Source organism: Colobus angolensis, unplaced genomic scaffold (assembly GCF_000951035.1).
Source record: "Colobus angolensis palliatus isolate OR3802 unplaced genomic scaffold, Cang.pa_1.0 Scaffold362, whole genome shotgun sequence".
In the NCBI taxonomy this organism is placed as follows: domain Eukaryota; kingdom Metazoa; phylum Chordata; class Mammalia; order Primates; family Cercopithecidae; genus Colobus; species Colobus angolensis.
Genome location: NW_012116955.1, coordinates 1,710,826 through 1,727,582, shown reverse-complemented (window position 1 = coordinate 1,727,582; position 16,757 = coordinate 1,710,826). Strand labels below are relative to the sequence as shown.

Below are 16,757 nucleotides of genomic sequence, written 5' to 3'. Positions count from 1 at the left end.
CTACGGAGTGCGCCTCCGAGCGCTCAGCTTCCCGAGGCCACTGCGACGCTGATTTATGGTCCAGTCGCTCGCTTGAACCCCAACGCTTTGGCTGGGTTAATTTTTGTCCATTGTTCCTCATCACACTCAGATAGTTTGTAGCTTGAGACGGATTTTATTTATCACCCTGCACATGTGAAATACAGTCAGACATAAAAATAACTGACTCTGGAACCTGGCACAATATTGGAGCCGTCGGGGAATAATTTGGCTAACCGATTTGGACGTTTCACCTTCTAAACAGAAATGCAACTCTCAGTCAAACTGTAAATCAGATTGTCTTCAGCAATGTAAAAAGAAGGAAAAAAAATCACCAAAACCAGAAAGAACGAAAACTAAATGAAAGAAAACGCAGGTATTGCCCAAAACAATATGAGCTTCAGAAACCCAGACTAGATTTTAATTTCAGGTGTGGAACTTCATCGGAAATATGAATTCCTTATTATTTTACCAGTGGGAATAGCCCCAGGGATTTTAGGGTGTCCCCGAAAACTGGACTGACTTATTTCTTTTTACTTTATTGAGAGTTTTGTTACTAAATAATATCAAGTAATAAATGCTACATAAAAATGAATAATCCCGAACTAAGCTTACTCTCGGGTGGAGCCAGGTTGGGTCCCCTTACAAAGTACTAATTATAAGTGGAAACAAGGGGACGTGGAATGGCCTGTACAGGGCCAGATAGGAGCTCAAGAAGCAACAAAAACTTAGAAAATAAAAAAATCAGAAATTTCTGCAGCGCTCTCCTTGTTTCCACGTTTCGGTAGACAGATGGAAAAGAAACTGAGCGGGTTTTCTGCGCCTCATTTCGTCTCCCTCGTCTTTCTGGAAGCCCATAATATGAACCGCTCGATTCCTCACTGTCTCACAAGGACCCAGTGATCCAATGCCTGGCCAGGGGGAGCACTGGGCAAGGCAGGAACTGGGAAAGAAGAGAAAACCAATACAGGCAGACCACTCGATTGATCGCAAAGGGGAAATTCAAAACACAACCAAATAAAACTTCTGCCTGGGTAGGGAACATCTGCTGTAATTTTGCATTATTCTCTCCGCAAATCCATTTCATTCTTCTACAACAAAGTGGAGACCAATCTTGCGTGTTTCCCTGTGCCTGCACGAGGGAAATCTAAAGATGGTTTTCTTGAAGTGAATTCACAGCGAACTTACCTGTAGGCACCTGCCTACTTTCAGGGTATTTATTTGTTTGAACCCATTTTTGACCGAGACCATTCAGATAACTTGCGTCAAACATTTCTCCAAATAAACTGAAACAAGAGAACTCTGAATCTTAAAATCTACAAAATTAAATGTATATTTAAAGATAACAGGGTGCTTCAGGTAGAAAATTAGAGCGATTATTTTTTAATTACTTTGAAGGTGAAGGGAAGATGTCTTGGTAGTTGATAGTATTTGATATCCATTGATAATACTGAATACGTAGTATTACATTATTATTGCAATCAAAATGTGGTTTCAAACGTGTTAAATAATTAAATTGAATATTTTGATGGAAAAAAAGTCAGCAAGTACTTGGAATTTTTTCTCAAAAGCAAGTTTAATTGGTGTGTTTTTGACATTTGCATGGTCCAGATCTTAATCTGATGGTTTTAATATCAGCCCCAAGCTGGCTTTGCTCAATTGATATATCTGCTTCTTTGTATAGGGAATTCAATAAATATAGCACGCCCTGCTGACGGGTACCTCCCTCCCATGTTGTGAGTAATTCTTTGCCAATAGATGGCCTGATGTCCTTTTCAGTATAACAAGCTGAGAAATAAAAGAAAAATATATGCCGCTCCACATATTTATTTGTTAGGGACTTTTTTCTTGATTTTTAAAAAATACAACAAGATGAGTTCTTTATCTTAGAATCTCAGACCACGAATATCTCAAAAAACATATATTTCAAAAATTAAATCTACAGATGTAATATACACTGTGAACCCTATAAAATGCGTTTACAATGCTGACTTAAAGAAAGAAATTTATAACTTTCATATGTACCTTCCTTGTGCAATAGGCAACTGCCATATGTTTCCGACTTCCATAATTCAGTTTTCCTGGACATCTGTAGCAGGTAGTGAGTGCTTCTTAAAGTACATTTTATGTAATTTGAGAAGGAACCCTCACTGAAGACTAAAGGTGAACATTAAAAAGCACAAGGCTTTCTAGAAATGCTAGTTATTTTAAATTTACATCACCTGTTATGCATGGCCTGAGATAGTTTTTTTTTGTTTTGTTTTTTGGTTTTTTTTTTCATTCCCTTTTCTTCATATGACTGAATTTGATATTTTGGTAGAGTTCCTCTCGTTATGACTACTCTTAGCCTTTTACTTGAAGATTCTCATTTGACTATTTCTGAAAATTCAGCTTGGAAATATATTCCAATATGATTATTGTATTTGAAATAAATTTTAAGAATTTTATATTGAAGTGGGGAAAAACCCTAAGCTCTTTCATTTTTAATTTTTCTTAACTGTTTATGATACACTTTTTAAAGGACAGAAGAGTTTACACAATTTAAAGTGAAGACCAAACCAAAGCAAAAGTCATGCTGCAAAGTCATAGCTTATTGTCAAACTGTTGCTCATGTGTTTAAGTGCACGGTTCATTCCTAATGCTAATACTATTTTTTAATTTTTCAATAGCTTGTTTCTTTTTGCATAATTCCAGTACTGGTTTTAAATTAATCCATTAAAAATCCTTTCATTCAGCTAAACTGAAATGCCTCATCTGTCAGTACAAAAATATGAATAAATTCCAGCCACGTTTTTCGTTGTTTATGCTTTCAGCAGATTATATGAATGTGCACAAAATTTCCACTGTTTAAGAACTGTCGGTATCTACAGATGTAAAATATGAGAACAGGACCTAATTTACAGCCAATTAGAGGGTGTAATAATTTTTATTAAAAGCAAAACACTAAATCTAGTGACCCTTAAATGGGACCTAAATGGGGACATTTAGTTCCATTTTCAATTCATTTTATAAAACCAGCAGACTCAAGGTAACTTTTTGTCTATAAGGAAAGGTAACATCAAATATTTAATTCAAATAATAGGAAGCTGTGTATTTTTAAATATCAATTTAAACATGTTTTTATATAGCATAGACTATTAAAATGCTCATTATAACTAAATTAGAGAATATTAGTTAGCTTCCCTATTCAATAGTTTGCTTTATGTCCAAATTGATCTGTTGCAATGTCGGTATTAACAATGTCCAGCTAGGCATCTTCGAGTATTCATTTATATCTGGGTGTTAATTTCAGTACCTCCTTCAAGCCATCTTTTATGTCACATATTAGTGATAGAGACAAGTGTGGCCTTCTTGAACATTTCTGTTACTGATCCCTCAACACTGTAGTGTTGTGGGAGGGGTGTGAGTCAACAAATGAGGGAGATGGGGTAGCAGTTTTTCACCCACGAGGTGAAAAAAAATAATTGCAGTGTTGTTTGGAGGTAAAGCAGATACCGCTGGAGATAGGTCATGCATGAATACGGAAGCTCATTCTCGCAGAGGGTGAATTTTCTTCTGGACGCATTACAGATTCGTTACTTCCTCAATATCCCTCGACTTGGTGGACCAAAAGCCCCCTTCTCCCCTTTCTTTCTCCAAATTGGAAAACTGGAGGAGGGGGGCGGTTGGAGGGAGAGAGGAATGAAGACAAGCTTACCCTGGGAGTATACGCTTCATTCCACACTCCAGAAACCGCGCACCTCCCTGGAACCCCAATGAGAAATGATCATTGATTTAAAAAAAAAAAAAAATCAGCCCTTAAAGAGAAACTCCGCGGGCTCAGACCTGATTCTGATTCTTCTACCTGAGAACTGTGGAGTTCTTCCGTGTGCTGCATAGGTCCTTTGTAGAGGGCCTCAGTCTCAGCTAATCGGAGCCTCAGTCTCAGCTAATCGGAATTGAGAAGGACGAATTGTTCAGGGTGAAGAATGGAAAACAGTCGCCAGCAAGTGGGGAGGCGATGTTGGTGTGTGCCAGTCAGCCACAGGACTGAGCAGGGAGGAACTGCAGCTCCAGATCGCTTTCTTCACGGGGCCTGGGTTTGCAGCTGCAGCTGCAGACCCGGCAGAGAAATCCGCAAGAATGCAGTCGTTGAGCCCTGGGACTCCTGAATTTACTCCCATAGCCTTTATAAACTTGTACAAGTTAAAATATTTTCATTAACCCAGATCAGAAGGAGAGGCGAGAAGAGTATGTGCAAAGAGAAGAAAGAGAGTGGGAAAGAGTAGGGACAGGAATGGCGGAGAGGGGAAGCCCTAGCCCATTTGTGCGGCGCTGCCTGGTGACTCAGAGCGGAGGCTGAAGTTCACGTCCCCAATTAGGCTATGGCTCCTTCCCAGATTAAACTAAAGAGGAACGCGGCCAAATAAGTACCCCTCTTGGTGTTTGGATTTGGCCCTTGCCCACCCCTACTCTCCCTCCCATTTCTGCTTCTAGCTCACTTAATCTTTTACTAATAATAAACTTCTCTATGCGTGGCAAAGAAGTCTGGGTCCAGATTATTTGAAGACTCGGGGACCATTTGATGTGCCCTGAGATCAGGGGCAAAGAACAGACTCTTGTCTGAACAGCATCAGGGCTTACCTTATCAAGTCTGAGAAATCAAATATAGGGGTTAAACACAGCGAGTGTCAAGTGTAGAAAAAAAAATTAAGTCTTTCGAAAGAATGAAGACCAGACTCATAGAGCTTTAACATTTATAACTTAAAAAGAAACAATTGTTTATAAATAAAATGTAAGTATCTTATAAATCAGGTAAGATGAAATAGCAAACTATACACAACTGGCCATGTGTCAATGCTATGTAAACAGGCTAAAAAGCAGAGTGGAAGCCGACAGAGAATTTTTTTAAAAAACAAAACAAAACAAAAAAAACACTATTTCGGAACTGTCCAATTTTAAACTGCACCAAGAAAAATAAAGAAGAGATCGGATGTGCTTTTTAAAAGTCCATCTCCTGGCCCTGCATACCCCCTCCCACCAGTTAGTGTTGCAGGACATGGATTCCACCCTATACCATTGTCCCTGATCTGGGAGCTCAAGGATCTTTTGCCCTTCCCTCTCTCCCCAAGTCCCTGAGACTGATTCATTCTGACAATATTCTCCTCTGGCTGACTTTTATTTAACATAGAATCCGGTTGGTCTTGAGAGAGGCCTGACAGTTGATTTCAGTTTTGTTTCCTCAATGTAGCTCAACACTGGGAAAAGACATTTTATCTCCTAAAGCAACAGAAGACACACACTCTCAGGTACTTAGACCCCAACTGCCAACAGACACATTTACACTTGAGCAGGCGCCCAGGCTTACGCACACATGCACACACAGACACTTGCACACGCGCGACTGGACATAGCCGAATTTTCCCGGGAGATTACGTGACTGTCCCCGCTTTCTTTGCTCTCTTGACTTGCAAAGGGCAAGGGCTTGACGCTCTCCTTGCAAGGGCGTGCCACGCTGTTGGTAAAAGGCCTTGCTAGGACGAGGCTTTGCTGTGGACACTCTCAAGGCTGCCACTCCTCCCGTCAGTCAACTCGGAATGTCTTTCCCTCCCATGCCCAAGGGAGGTTCGACGCCCCTTCTCCAGAAGCCAAGGCCGGAGTGGGCTGCAGTCTGTGACACACTGCCCCTTGGGACCTGGGTTAGCTGGTCCTGCTCAATCCAGTAGCCTGAGCCGAACTTTACGCAAGTCGGAGGCGGCGGGGAGCAGCGGTGTGGCTCTACTGCTATAATTCTCCTTAGCCAGTACCAGGACTAGGGGGCAAACGCCTTGTCCTGTCCTCAGTGCCCTACTCGCACTTGAATTATTTCTAAGGGCCACATTCTAGAAACTTCGTGGATGTCGACGAGGCCCTCCTTTCCAGCCTTTCGGCTGTGTGGACACCAGTCCCCGGGTGTCCGCCCCTTCTGGGGTCTGCTGCCAAGGGTGAAGGAGAAAAAAATAAATGGCAGAGGAAAAGAGGAGGGTGTGAGGCTGTATGATCCTGAGAGCACCTTGCAGGCCTGTGTAGCCCTTTCTAAATCAGTTTGAGCTGCAGGACATATACAGGGAGAACTTCTTTGCGGAATAGGCTTTGCGTCAGCAAACAGTGTTTGTCCCTGACAGTTTCTCCGGCTCCCCCTACCCTGGTCGCTGACCCCCAGCAGACCCGAGGGCTCCGAAGACTCCACCCCTGGGCAGCAGCGTCTACGAGTCTCTAAAGCTGTAAGGACCACTCGGAGAAGCACCGGGTCCCGCCTTTCTTGGGGTCCCGGAGAGCCTGGGATTGGGGCGGGGCACCTTAGCTGAATGCAACTTCGGGCTAAGCAACTTCGGGCTTAGCAACTCCTGCTAAGTTAGCTCCCGTCTTGTCCCACTCCCACTCCTGACCCAAACTCTCTAGGCGGCCTCTCAGCTCTCCCAGCCGGCGCCTGCCTTCGGCTAAGTTTCAGAAATGGAATTTGCGTTTCTTTTTAACGATATAATACCGGCCTAGGGTACCCCTGAGCTTGGATACCCACCAGGGAGGAGACAGCTCTAAACCGGTCGCAAAGCCTTCATTTTGTAAATGCAAAACAGCTCCTCCCAATTCAGTTTGTTTCTCAGGCATCTAGAGTACGCTTCCTCCGCAAGGATATTACAAAATCATTTTTGACCTCAAGGCTGCCAGGTTTGGCTGGGCGGCTTGCTCGTGCCTCTGCTCATCACCTGCCAGGCTCCTGCCCCTGCTGTAGTGTCTGGCCTCCAGAGACCGCGTGTTCTCTTCTACAGTAAAAGGATCAATCTCAGTGGCGAATCTACCCCCAAATACTACTCTACTGAAAGCTTACAGAGAAGTCAGAGATAAAAGGGCAGCCAACGGTTGCGGAGATTGAACTAAACAAGGGAGACGAAGGAGAGGAAAAAAATCCTTTGTCATATATATGACATATATATATATATATATGACAAAGGATTATATATAGAGAGATGTCACATATATGACAAAGGATTATATATATATGTGTGTGTGTGTATGTATATATATATATATATATATAGAGAGAGAGAGAGAGAGAGAGAGAGAGAGACAGGCACGGAGTCTTGCTCTGTCGCTAGGCTGGAGTGCAGTGGTGCGATCTCGGCTAACTGAAACCTCTGCCTCCCGAGTTCAAGCGATTCTCCTGCCTCAGCCTCCTGAGTAGCTGGGACTACAGGTGTGCACCACCACGCCCAGCTAATTTTTGTATTTATTTATTTATATATTTATTTATTTAGTAGAGACGGGGTTTCACCATGTTGGCCAAGATGGTCTCGCTCTCTTGACCTCGTGATCCGCCCGCCTCGGCCTCTCAAAGTGCTAGGAATACAGGCGTGAGCCACCGCGCCCAGCCTGCCGTGTATTTTATACTAAAGATGGAATAATATGCATGTTTAATTTTATTCCACAAGAGATTTGCTCCATTTATACCAAACATATATATATGTTTTGTTAATCCTAACAAAAGTCGAGTGGAAACTACAAAATAAATTGTACATATATATGTTTGATGTCATTTAATTAAAAATCACTGATTTTATTAAATTTGTTTTAAATATATCAGTGGACTCCTTAAAAGCCTGAAGTAACAATGATACATTGTCAAAAGTAGGACAAATACAAAGTTAGTTAAATCACAGAGAAGTTTTTCAAATGGGGAATTTTATTGCGTCTTTATACTTATTTCATTTTGCGAAGTTTTAAGGGGTTTTAAAGTTGTCCATATCGTTAAAGACATACAGGATTAAAATTCCATGACCTACGTTTTAAAATAACTACCACTCTTTGAAAGAAAAGCGGGGCTGCGGGAAGGGCGTGCTTTTTCTGACATTTATCTGAGGGACTGAGCATTAATGTAACCTTTTACACTTCTAAAGAGTTTACATATTTCTTAACCTGGTATCCCCCAAGAAAAAAATCATGGAGTAAAATTTAAAAAAGCCTAAGCCATATCTGGTAGACTGAGTGCTACCAAAAGCAGGAACGTTTAAATGAGAAAGGAGGGGCCTGCGAATTCTTCCCAGCTTCCCCATATTCTGAGTTGTAGCAACAATAAGTGACACGGAAGTGGGACGGCAATTACGGAATCTTGAAAGATTCTTGACATTCTAACTTGTTGAACGTCTAGTTTAAAGCCGGGAGCTTCCGCCTTTCCAGGTCCTGGTGAGGAAAGCTGGAGACTACGGGGCTGGAGTCAGCTAGGGACGTCAGAGAGACAGATGGAGTTCAGCGCGCGTGGGGCTGGCACATCCAAGCCAGACGGCGGCGCTTTTCACTCCTGGTTTTTCGCTACCTTGTAAGGAAGTGGGCGCGGGCTGCGCGGAGTCGGCGCCTCCCGATTGGCCGGCCGTCTGAGTGATGGACAGGGTCCCGGGCTCCGCCCCCGCCGCTTTATTGACACTAATGAGCAAGTTCTTCCCACCGCTCTCCTGCCTGGAAGTGCTGACAGATCAAGGCAACAAATTTCAATTACAATCCCTAATTTGTGTCCACAGAGTGTTTTTTACCCATGTTAGTCCTCTCTGGCGCATCAGTTGAGGCAGACCTCGGAGCAGCAGGAGGAGGTGGAAGGGGTGGGAGCAAAGGAGTGCATCAGTGAGAGAGCACGCGAGAGACCCAGGGAAGGAGACTTGGCCGGCGCGTCGCCGGTTCCTCGGATCCCAACACAAGCGAGAAAGAGGAAACGCCAAATCTGTTTTTTGCCCGCGGTGGGGAAGGGGCAGATCTCGGGAGGCCCCGAGAGCCTATTAGTTTTTGGTAGGGGAAGAGCGAGACCGCGCGTGTGCCCGCGTGAGTGTATATGAGAGAGGGGCGGGCGGGCGCGGGGCGGGGGGGATGGCCGAGAAGCGAAGGGGCTCGCCGTGCAGCATGCTAAGCCTCAAGGCGCACGCTTTCTCCGTGGAGGCGCTGATCGGCGCCGAGAAGCAGCAACAGCTTCAGAAGAAGCGGCGAAAACTGGGCGCCGAAGAGGCAGCGGGGGCAGTGGACGACGGAGGCTGCAGCCGCGGCGGCGGCGCGGGCGAAAAGGGCCCTTCTGAGGGCGACGAAGGCACTGCGCTCCCGCCGCCTGCTGGGGCGGCGTCTGGGCCGGCTCGGAGTGGCGCAGACCTGGAGCGCGGAGCCGCGGGTGAGTGGGCCCCTTTCTGCCTAACTTCTCTCCGGCGCGAACCTGAACTTCTGCGAGTCTGTGGGTGTGCGTGTGCGCCGCGTCCCTACGTGGCCAAGGCCACTCAGCCGCGAGCGCATTGGCCGTGTCAGGCGCAAAGCTAGCCGCGCAACCTGGTCACTCTCCAGACAGTTAAGATGCTGCTTCCAGTCTTGCCTCGCGTGCGGCCGCCGCCCACTCGGCGACCCGCGCCTTCGGCCGCGGCTGTTTGCGGCGTCTGGCGGTGCAGCTCTGTGTGCTTCCTGCATCTGCCTCCCTTGGGGTTCCAGCCAATGGGTGCTCTTTTTTCTTTCCTAACTTTTAAAAGCACAGGGCGGGGAGGAGGGGAGCGACGGTATACCCCACCCCGAAACCGGAACGAATGCCCTAAACCGTTTGTGCAAACCAGGAAGAGGGCGGCGTATGTGGAAACTTGGTTTCCCGGAGGGTAGTTGAGCGGTTCCCTTCCCTTCTCCTCTTGATTTCTCTGCCAAGGCCGACAGCGACCGCGGGCTTGCTTTTCACACGTTCTCTGCTGGGCTGGAAGCGCAGGGCGGCCGGGACTTTGGCGAAAGCGGGGTCTGCAGAGCCTTTTAGAAGATGCCTCCGGCCCGGCCCAAAACGAGGCCCAAAACGAGGCGCCGCAGACGCCTATGGCTTAAGGAGGCCCAGTCTCTTGGGACTAGAGTCCGGGCGCTTTTGCTGCTTGCGCTTAGAGGCGCAGGTTACATCGGAGTTTGTACTGGGGACTCTGGACTCGGGAGCTCCTCTGACTCCGTCGGGTAAGCGTCCCAGACCCTGGCGGCGGCGTGAAACCTTTTCTGCTGGGGCCTTGACAGTGTGGAGGCCCAGCGGGTGGGATGGACGCTGCCCGCGCGCCTCTCCCAGGCTCGGGACTCTCGGGGACCAAGCAGGCCACACTGGAGCTCCGAATGCGCCCCTTCGACAGGCACAGTGTGGGTGTCTATCGACTGGCTTGTTCTTTAGGAGGATCCGATGGCACCGAAGCTTCCCCTTTTCTCCCGGTCATTTTCCCCTTCTCAGCCACCTGGTGGGCCCGTCTCAGCGGCTGCCTTCCCCTCTGTTTCCCTCACCGGTACCCTCTCTCTGTCCTTTGCTGTCCAGGCGGCTGTGAGGACGGCTTCCAGCAGGGAGCTTCCCCTCTGGCGTCACCGGGAGGCTCCCCGAAGGGGTCCCCGGCGCCCTCCCTGGCCCGGCCCGGGACCCCTCTGCCCTCGCCGCAGGCCCCGCGGGTGGATCTGCAGGGAGCCGAGCTCTGGAAGCGCTTTCATGAGATAGGCACTGAGATGATCATCACCAAGGCCGGCAGGTAAAGGGCAAACTGGCGTGGACGCCCTTCCCCACCCCAGACCCTGTCTTCACCCACCTCTAGCTCAGTCAGGAAGAAGGGACTGCAGCTCCGCAGGGGTTCTGGTTAGCATTTTCAGTCAAACGGGACAAGGCCCCAGACCATGGTTCACTTTGGAGGCTAGCTTTGGCTACCCACCACGAGTGCAGTCGGTGCACAATCCAACTGCCCTCTGGTTGAATGCCGGGAAGAAAATTACTGTCGCCGCTGATGCCACAGCTGTCGCGGTTGATGTTCTGGGTTCAGGGTGGTTATAAATTTGAGGTCGTATTTACCCTTGTCCAGGTATTTATTTAGGCTCTAGCTGTCAGTTCTGGAACTAGGAAACAAATTCTTTTTTGTTTTTCCTTTTCTCTTTTATTTTTAAACAGCAGTTTACTCCAGTAAACTATGATTTGCTTTTTCAGATTTGAAACTCCCAGGCAGATTGGTTCTTTATCAGAAGATATCCTGGCAATTTGATAACATGATCTGTCCTGCTATTTCATATTAGACTAGGAGGAAAAGTCACTGGACTCACCCACAATACATGTTTAATTATGTATAGGTGCAAGAATAATTACCCTGATTTTTAAAAAGCATCCTGTTTATAGAGTACCTGGTTATTTTATTTTATTTTATTTTTGTCCTAAATGGAATCCAACACAGCTTGAATTTGCTGAGGAATACTTACATTTTTTTTTTAATAAAAACTTACATCGGTTTTTCAAAAAGTGTGAAATTCGCCCATCCATTGGTTAGTAAAATAAATGGATTTGTTGTGCAGGTCATATTAATTTAAGGTAGGTAGATGAATATTTGCATTTTAAAGTTTTCAGTTTATTTAGTGCAATGAAATCTATGAATAATAAACTTCCTTAAACGGAACTTTAAAAAGCACACACAACTCTTTCAGGGAGTACACATGGTAAAAACCTGGATAGCATAAAAAGTATCCAAACTTATTAGAAATTACCAAAAAAAATATTTTATTGAATCCATATGCTACCTTCTACATTTTCACAGAGCTTTTATTAATGATCCAAATTCAGTCTTCACCAACACAAAGCAATAGTTGTCTTATAAAGGATGTAGTTAAAGACCTTTACTCTTTATCTTACAGGTGCACTGAAATAACACTAAAACAGCCAGCGTATTAAATTGTTCTCATGCCTAGTTAGGAGTAATAGACTTTATTTTTTTTCTGGAAGTAATTTTTCATGGTTGTTATAGAAAAAAATTTGGTAAATAACTACTAAAATTTCTGTGAAAAGGTTAAATTAACAAAAATTAGATTTCCTTGGAAGGGACTTAAACGTAAATCATTAGATGATTTTTAAAAAATCAAACTGCTATATTTGTTTTTTATATACATTAATTTACTGTTGTATTCTTTGCTGCTGTGCCATTTTAAACCGACGGGTGCATTTACGCTAGCATCTCCTTTGATACACGTCTTTGGGAAGCCAGGATAAATGCAAATTTTCATCTGTTTTAATTAGCAAAGTTTTGAGTAAGTGTGGTTAAGTAAGAAAACATTTTCATGGTATGGCGGGGGAAGAAATGATTTGGTAAATATACATTGTGTTTAGTTTCTGCTTTCAATAAAGAAGTTTTACTATACCTTTCAAATTTAAAGCAACTTTTGCACTTCACCTTTACCATGCTGCAGACAGGAAGTCCTGTCTCAATAAAGAACATATTGTTTGGTTATAGCATGGCACATTGGCTCCTTGTGGTTTTTTATAACCCTTTAAAAATTTCACATTATAATGTATTTTATCACTTTCAGAGATCCACATTTTGTATTTCTACCATTTGTTACATTTTATTAGTCGTATTACTAAAGTAAATATGCTTATCGATTTTGTTTAAAAACTAAGATGCTTTCTTTTGCGCCATTACTCCTTCAGTGTAAGATTCTTTTACTTTTAGCTATACTGACATTTCAGTAAACACAGAACACATGTACACAGGGCATAACAAATTACATTTAAAAATATCAGTTTTGATATGTTCTATGTCCCCATTCCTTGAATTACATTGGCAAAGTGAATACTATAAATTTATCCATATTAAAAATAGAGATCCAAGAGGTTTCTTTGCTTGTTCAGTCACCATCCTTAGTCACAAACAGAAACCCCAAACCCTCTTTCTCTTCGCCTTTTTAAATAGGCGCATGTTTCCAGCAATGAGAGTGAAGATCTCTGGATTAGATCCTCACCAGCAATATTACATTGCCATGGATATTGTACCAGTGGACAACAAAAGATACAGGTACAGTGATTAGATACTGAATGATTAAAAAAAAAAAAAAAACACTAGGATTTTGCAGGCTAGTGACTGTTTGATCTGTGAGGACTGTGATCTTTGTTTCCAGAAGTCTGTAAATTTCCAGATCCATACTTTAACGCCCATGGGTGCCAGCGGCCCAGATGATGCCTTTTCTTGCAGCAAATGTGGAAACTTAATTTTTGTTTTGTTTTTAGTAGACATAGAAATGTTTTCAAATATTGAGAACTTTTAAAAGGGGATAATTCGGTGTTGCTAAACTAAATGTGTCTTTTATATTGACTTACATTTCAATTCGAATTTTGAGAGGAAATGTTATGTAATGTTTATAGATATAAATTATATTAAATGGAAAGTCATAATTTCTTCGTGATCTTTTTGTCATGTAAATTTCCTTTATCTTGTTACATACAAAACCATCAATGTTTGTAGACTGCTTTTTAATTTCAGAAAATTATTTAAGGTTTTCTACAAGTAAGAAAAATAAAAATCATATAATTTATGTGATATTAAGACATCACTAAACTAGTAATAAATTTTTTCCTTTCTGTTGTTTTTTTTGTTTGTGTTATAGTAACTTTTAAAAACTTTTAATATTTGGATTTTGAAAGAGAACATATTTATGTAAAGATCAAGTAAAGTTTGAAAATATACATGTTCTTCAGTTTCAAACCAGTCGTGACTCTTTTTTTTTTCTGCAAGAAAACAAATCAGCAATTTTCAGTGACAATGCTTTATATTTTTCTGAAGCATTTAAAACATTAACATTTAAATAAGGAAGTTTTGTGTGTTTGGAAGATTAGAAGACACTGTTTTAAATTTTGCTTGTCTTCCTTTCTCGCTTTTTGTTGTTGTTGTTGTTGTATGGGAAAGAGCTTTTAATACGTTTTTAAACAAAATCAGATTTGGTTTTTATCACTTCAGCAATTTAAGGAACTGCTTTTTTGAAATAGCCTACTGGTATCAAAAGTACACAGATTTTAATTAGTCCATGGACATATGGAATACTACAAAAAGGGGTAATAAAAAAGACAGTCTTATTATTTGTTTTGTGTATAAGTTATATTATTTTAATCAAATAAATCATTAGGGAGTTTTGCTAAAATGATCTACCACATGACAGAAGCTAGAAAACATTAAAGTTCATTCTTTAAATATACATGATTTAAAAGCCATATTCTAAAATGGGGTTTTGTGCTGAGGAAGATAATGTAATTCTTAATAAGCTTAATAATTATTCTTTCTCTTCTAAGTTTGTCTCCTATTTATTTTCCCAATGTCTTCCCTACATTTCGGTTGGTTTATTTTACTTAATTGATTCAAATTTACTATCATAGAAATAAAGACATTTCAGAAATTAGTATTATGATGCCAGGTTTTAAAAGATCAAATTGTAAGAAATAATTTGTTTTCACTTATATTGCTTCCCAAGAAGAAATTTATTTCTACTATTTGTATTTAGAATGTTTTACAAAGAATGTGTAACTTGTAGCTTTTATTCTGTCAGTGGGTGTGGAGTTTTGACTATTCTAATTGCATACTTTTTCAAGGTTTTGCTAGAGCATATTACTCTATTTGTTTTGGCAGTAACCGAATTCATTTCCACAGTGTAATTTTTCTTGAATTTCTAAGATTTTCATTTCATTTATCAGTGTTTTCAGCAACATTAGGAAAAAATTTGGCTCATTTTCTAATGTTAGAGTGGTATTTAGTCAAGTTAAAAATTATTGTCACTTGTTAGAATATAAAATTAATATTCACAAAAGCCCACAATTAGGAACTTATTGAAATTACATCATACCAATTAAAAGAAAAAGGTTTCCCTGTCTCTTTCTTTCTTTCTTTCTTTCTTTTTTTTGATGGAATCTTGCTCTATTGCCCAGGCCGGAGTGCAATGGCGTGATCTCGGCTTACTGCAACCTCTGCTTCCCAGGTTCAAGCCATTCTCCTGCCTCAGCCTCCCCAATAGCTGAGATCACAGGCGCCTGCTACCATGCCTGGCTAATATTTTGTATATTTAGTAGAGACGGGGGTTTCACTATGTTGACCAGGCTGGTCTTGAACTCCTGAACTCATGATCCGCCTACCTCAGCCTCCCAAAGTGCTGGGATTACAGGCATGAGCCACAGTCCCTGGCCTAAAGGAAGATTTCTAAAAGAGTATCCCTAATTTTATGATTACATATTTTTTTCCCAAGAAAAGAAATGAAAGACTAGAAGGTGTATTGAGCCCAAAATGAAATATGTGACAAATAATTGAAACAAAGGGCCTCATCAGAGACATTCTGAAATATTCTATACTCTCATAAAAAGAAACGTGTATATAACACAGGTAGACTTTTCTGAGACTATTTGCAAATTGCGGTTTTAAATTGTATGCTAATCTTAACATAAATGGAAGGAAAATATGTAAGTATAGAATTTTATAATTTTTTCTTCATTGTTATACTAGTTTCTAGTTTTTTAATTAGCTTATTTTAAATTATTAAATGGTAATCTTAATATAGTTAAATATTAATATTTCTTGAGGCATTGTTATTTAAATGTATTATTCTTACTGAGTCAATATATTTGTCATGTAAAGAAATAGAATAGAATGTTTTATTTTCTAATTAGAAAAGTAATATTAGATATACCATTATTTTCAAAGTTTGATTTATTTTTTGATTAGTAATATTTGAAAATGATTTGAAAGAATTTTTTTAAAAGGCTCAGGAAAGAAATATAGGAGATGAATAAGGGCCTACATTTTATGATAATACAGAATGTTCCAGTTAAACCAAATACTTTGTCCTCAATATATACCTCAATATATAGTGTCATAGTATTGGAAAAAATACCAAATGATAACAGATAAAACATTTTTTCCTATTAAAATAAAAGTTTCTAGAACTTCTGACTATTTCCTCTTGCCTTTCTACTGTCTGTTCTATAAGCCTGAACATAGTCTAACATGGGAAGCGATCTTGAAGGAAGTGGGACACTTTAAAACGTAACTCTCAAGTATTTTTGAGATTTACTTAAAGGTGAGCTTGACAAGCTATTTGTTTTTTCATGCCGATGGAATACTCAGAAGAAAAATGGAAAATATCAGAGTTGGAATGTCAAGGGTGAGTAAGTGTCATTCATAAGAATGAAGACACTTGCATTTATGGTGGTGATAGTGTGCATATTTTTCACGAAGCCCTTAACACGCCCCTTAGTCTCAATTGTCAGTAGGCCACTGCTGCCTTAGAAAGGTTTTGAAAAGCACTTGAAATCTCATTTTTAGTGTAAAGAGGAAATTGATTTATTTTAAACCTGAAACAAAATAGGCACACATTTTGTCTGATTCTACTGAGTTGGACATTCCAAGGTACAAATAGTATACTGAACACCTGGTCATTGCCTTCTAGGTATGTTTACCACAGCTCAAAGTGGATGGTGGCAGGTAATGCTGATTCCCCTGTGCCACCCCGGGTATACATTCATCCAGACTCGCCTGCCTCGGGAGAGACTTGGATGAGACAAGTGATCAGCTTCGACAAGCTGAAGCTCACCAACAATGAACTGGATGACCAAGGCCATGTGAGTAGATGGCCTCTCTATTGCATCTATAGATGGCACAGCCACATCTACACTGTGCCTGACTGAAGGAAGTGGATGCTTCTAAGATCATAATGTTCATTGCCTGATTGATTAGTATGTACATAATCTGTGCAAAATCAAGTTTATATTTGTATAGACTGTGCCTGTTGCCTGAGTTATCCTATGGGGCATTTAATAGGTTAAAACTAGATACTGCATTTTCATTGGAATGAAAGTACTGGAAGCAGAGATGTTCTTAGGCAAAATATTTGTGTGAAATCTCATGAGGTGTTAATTATTATACTGTGAATATGAACACTTTGGAGTTGGGTTAATAAGGATAATGATTTAT

The 16,757-nt window shown here is 41.5% G+C and overlaps 1 protein-coding gene across 1 annotated transcript in view; it reads left to right on the top strand.

Moving 5' to 3' along the window:
• Positions 1 to 8,840: 8,840 nt before the first annotated feature.
• The window catches only part of TBX18 (T-box 18), a 28,074-nt gene continuing 20,157 nt past the window's right edge, over positions 8,841 to 16,757 (top strand). Inside the window, exons 1-4 of the mRNA XM_011953494.1 lie at positions 8,841 to 9,181; positions 10,325 to 10,529; positions 12,723 to 12,824; positions 16,234 to 16,405. Coding sequence (XP_011808884.1) covers positions 8,890 to 9,181; positions 10,325 to 10,529; positions 12,723 to 12,824; positions 16,234 to 16,405 — 771 coding nt within the window. The 5' untranslated portion in view covers positions 8,841 to 8,889. The remainder of the gene's footprint in view (positions 9,182 to 10,324; positions 10,530 to 12,722; positions 12,825 to 16,233; positions 16,406 to 16,757) is intronic.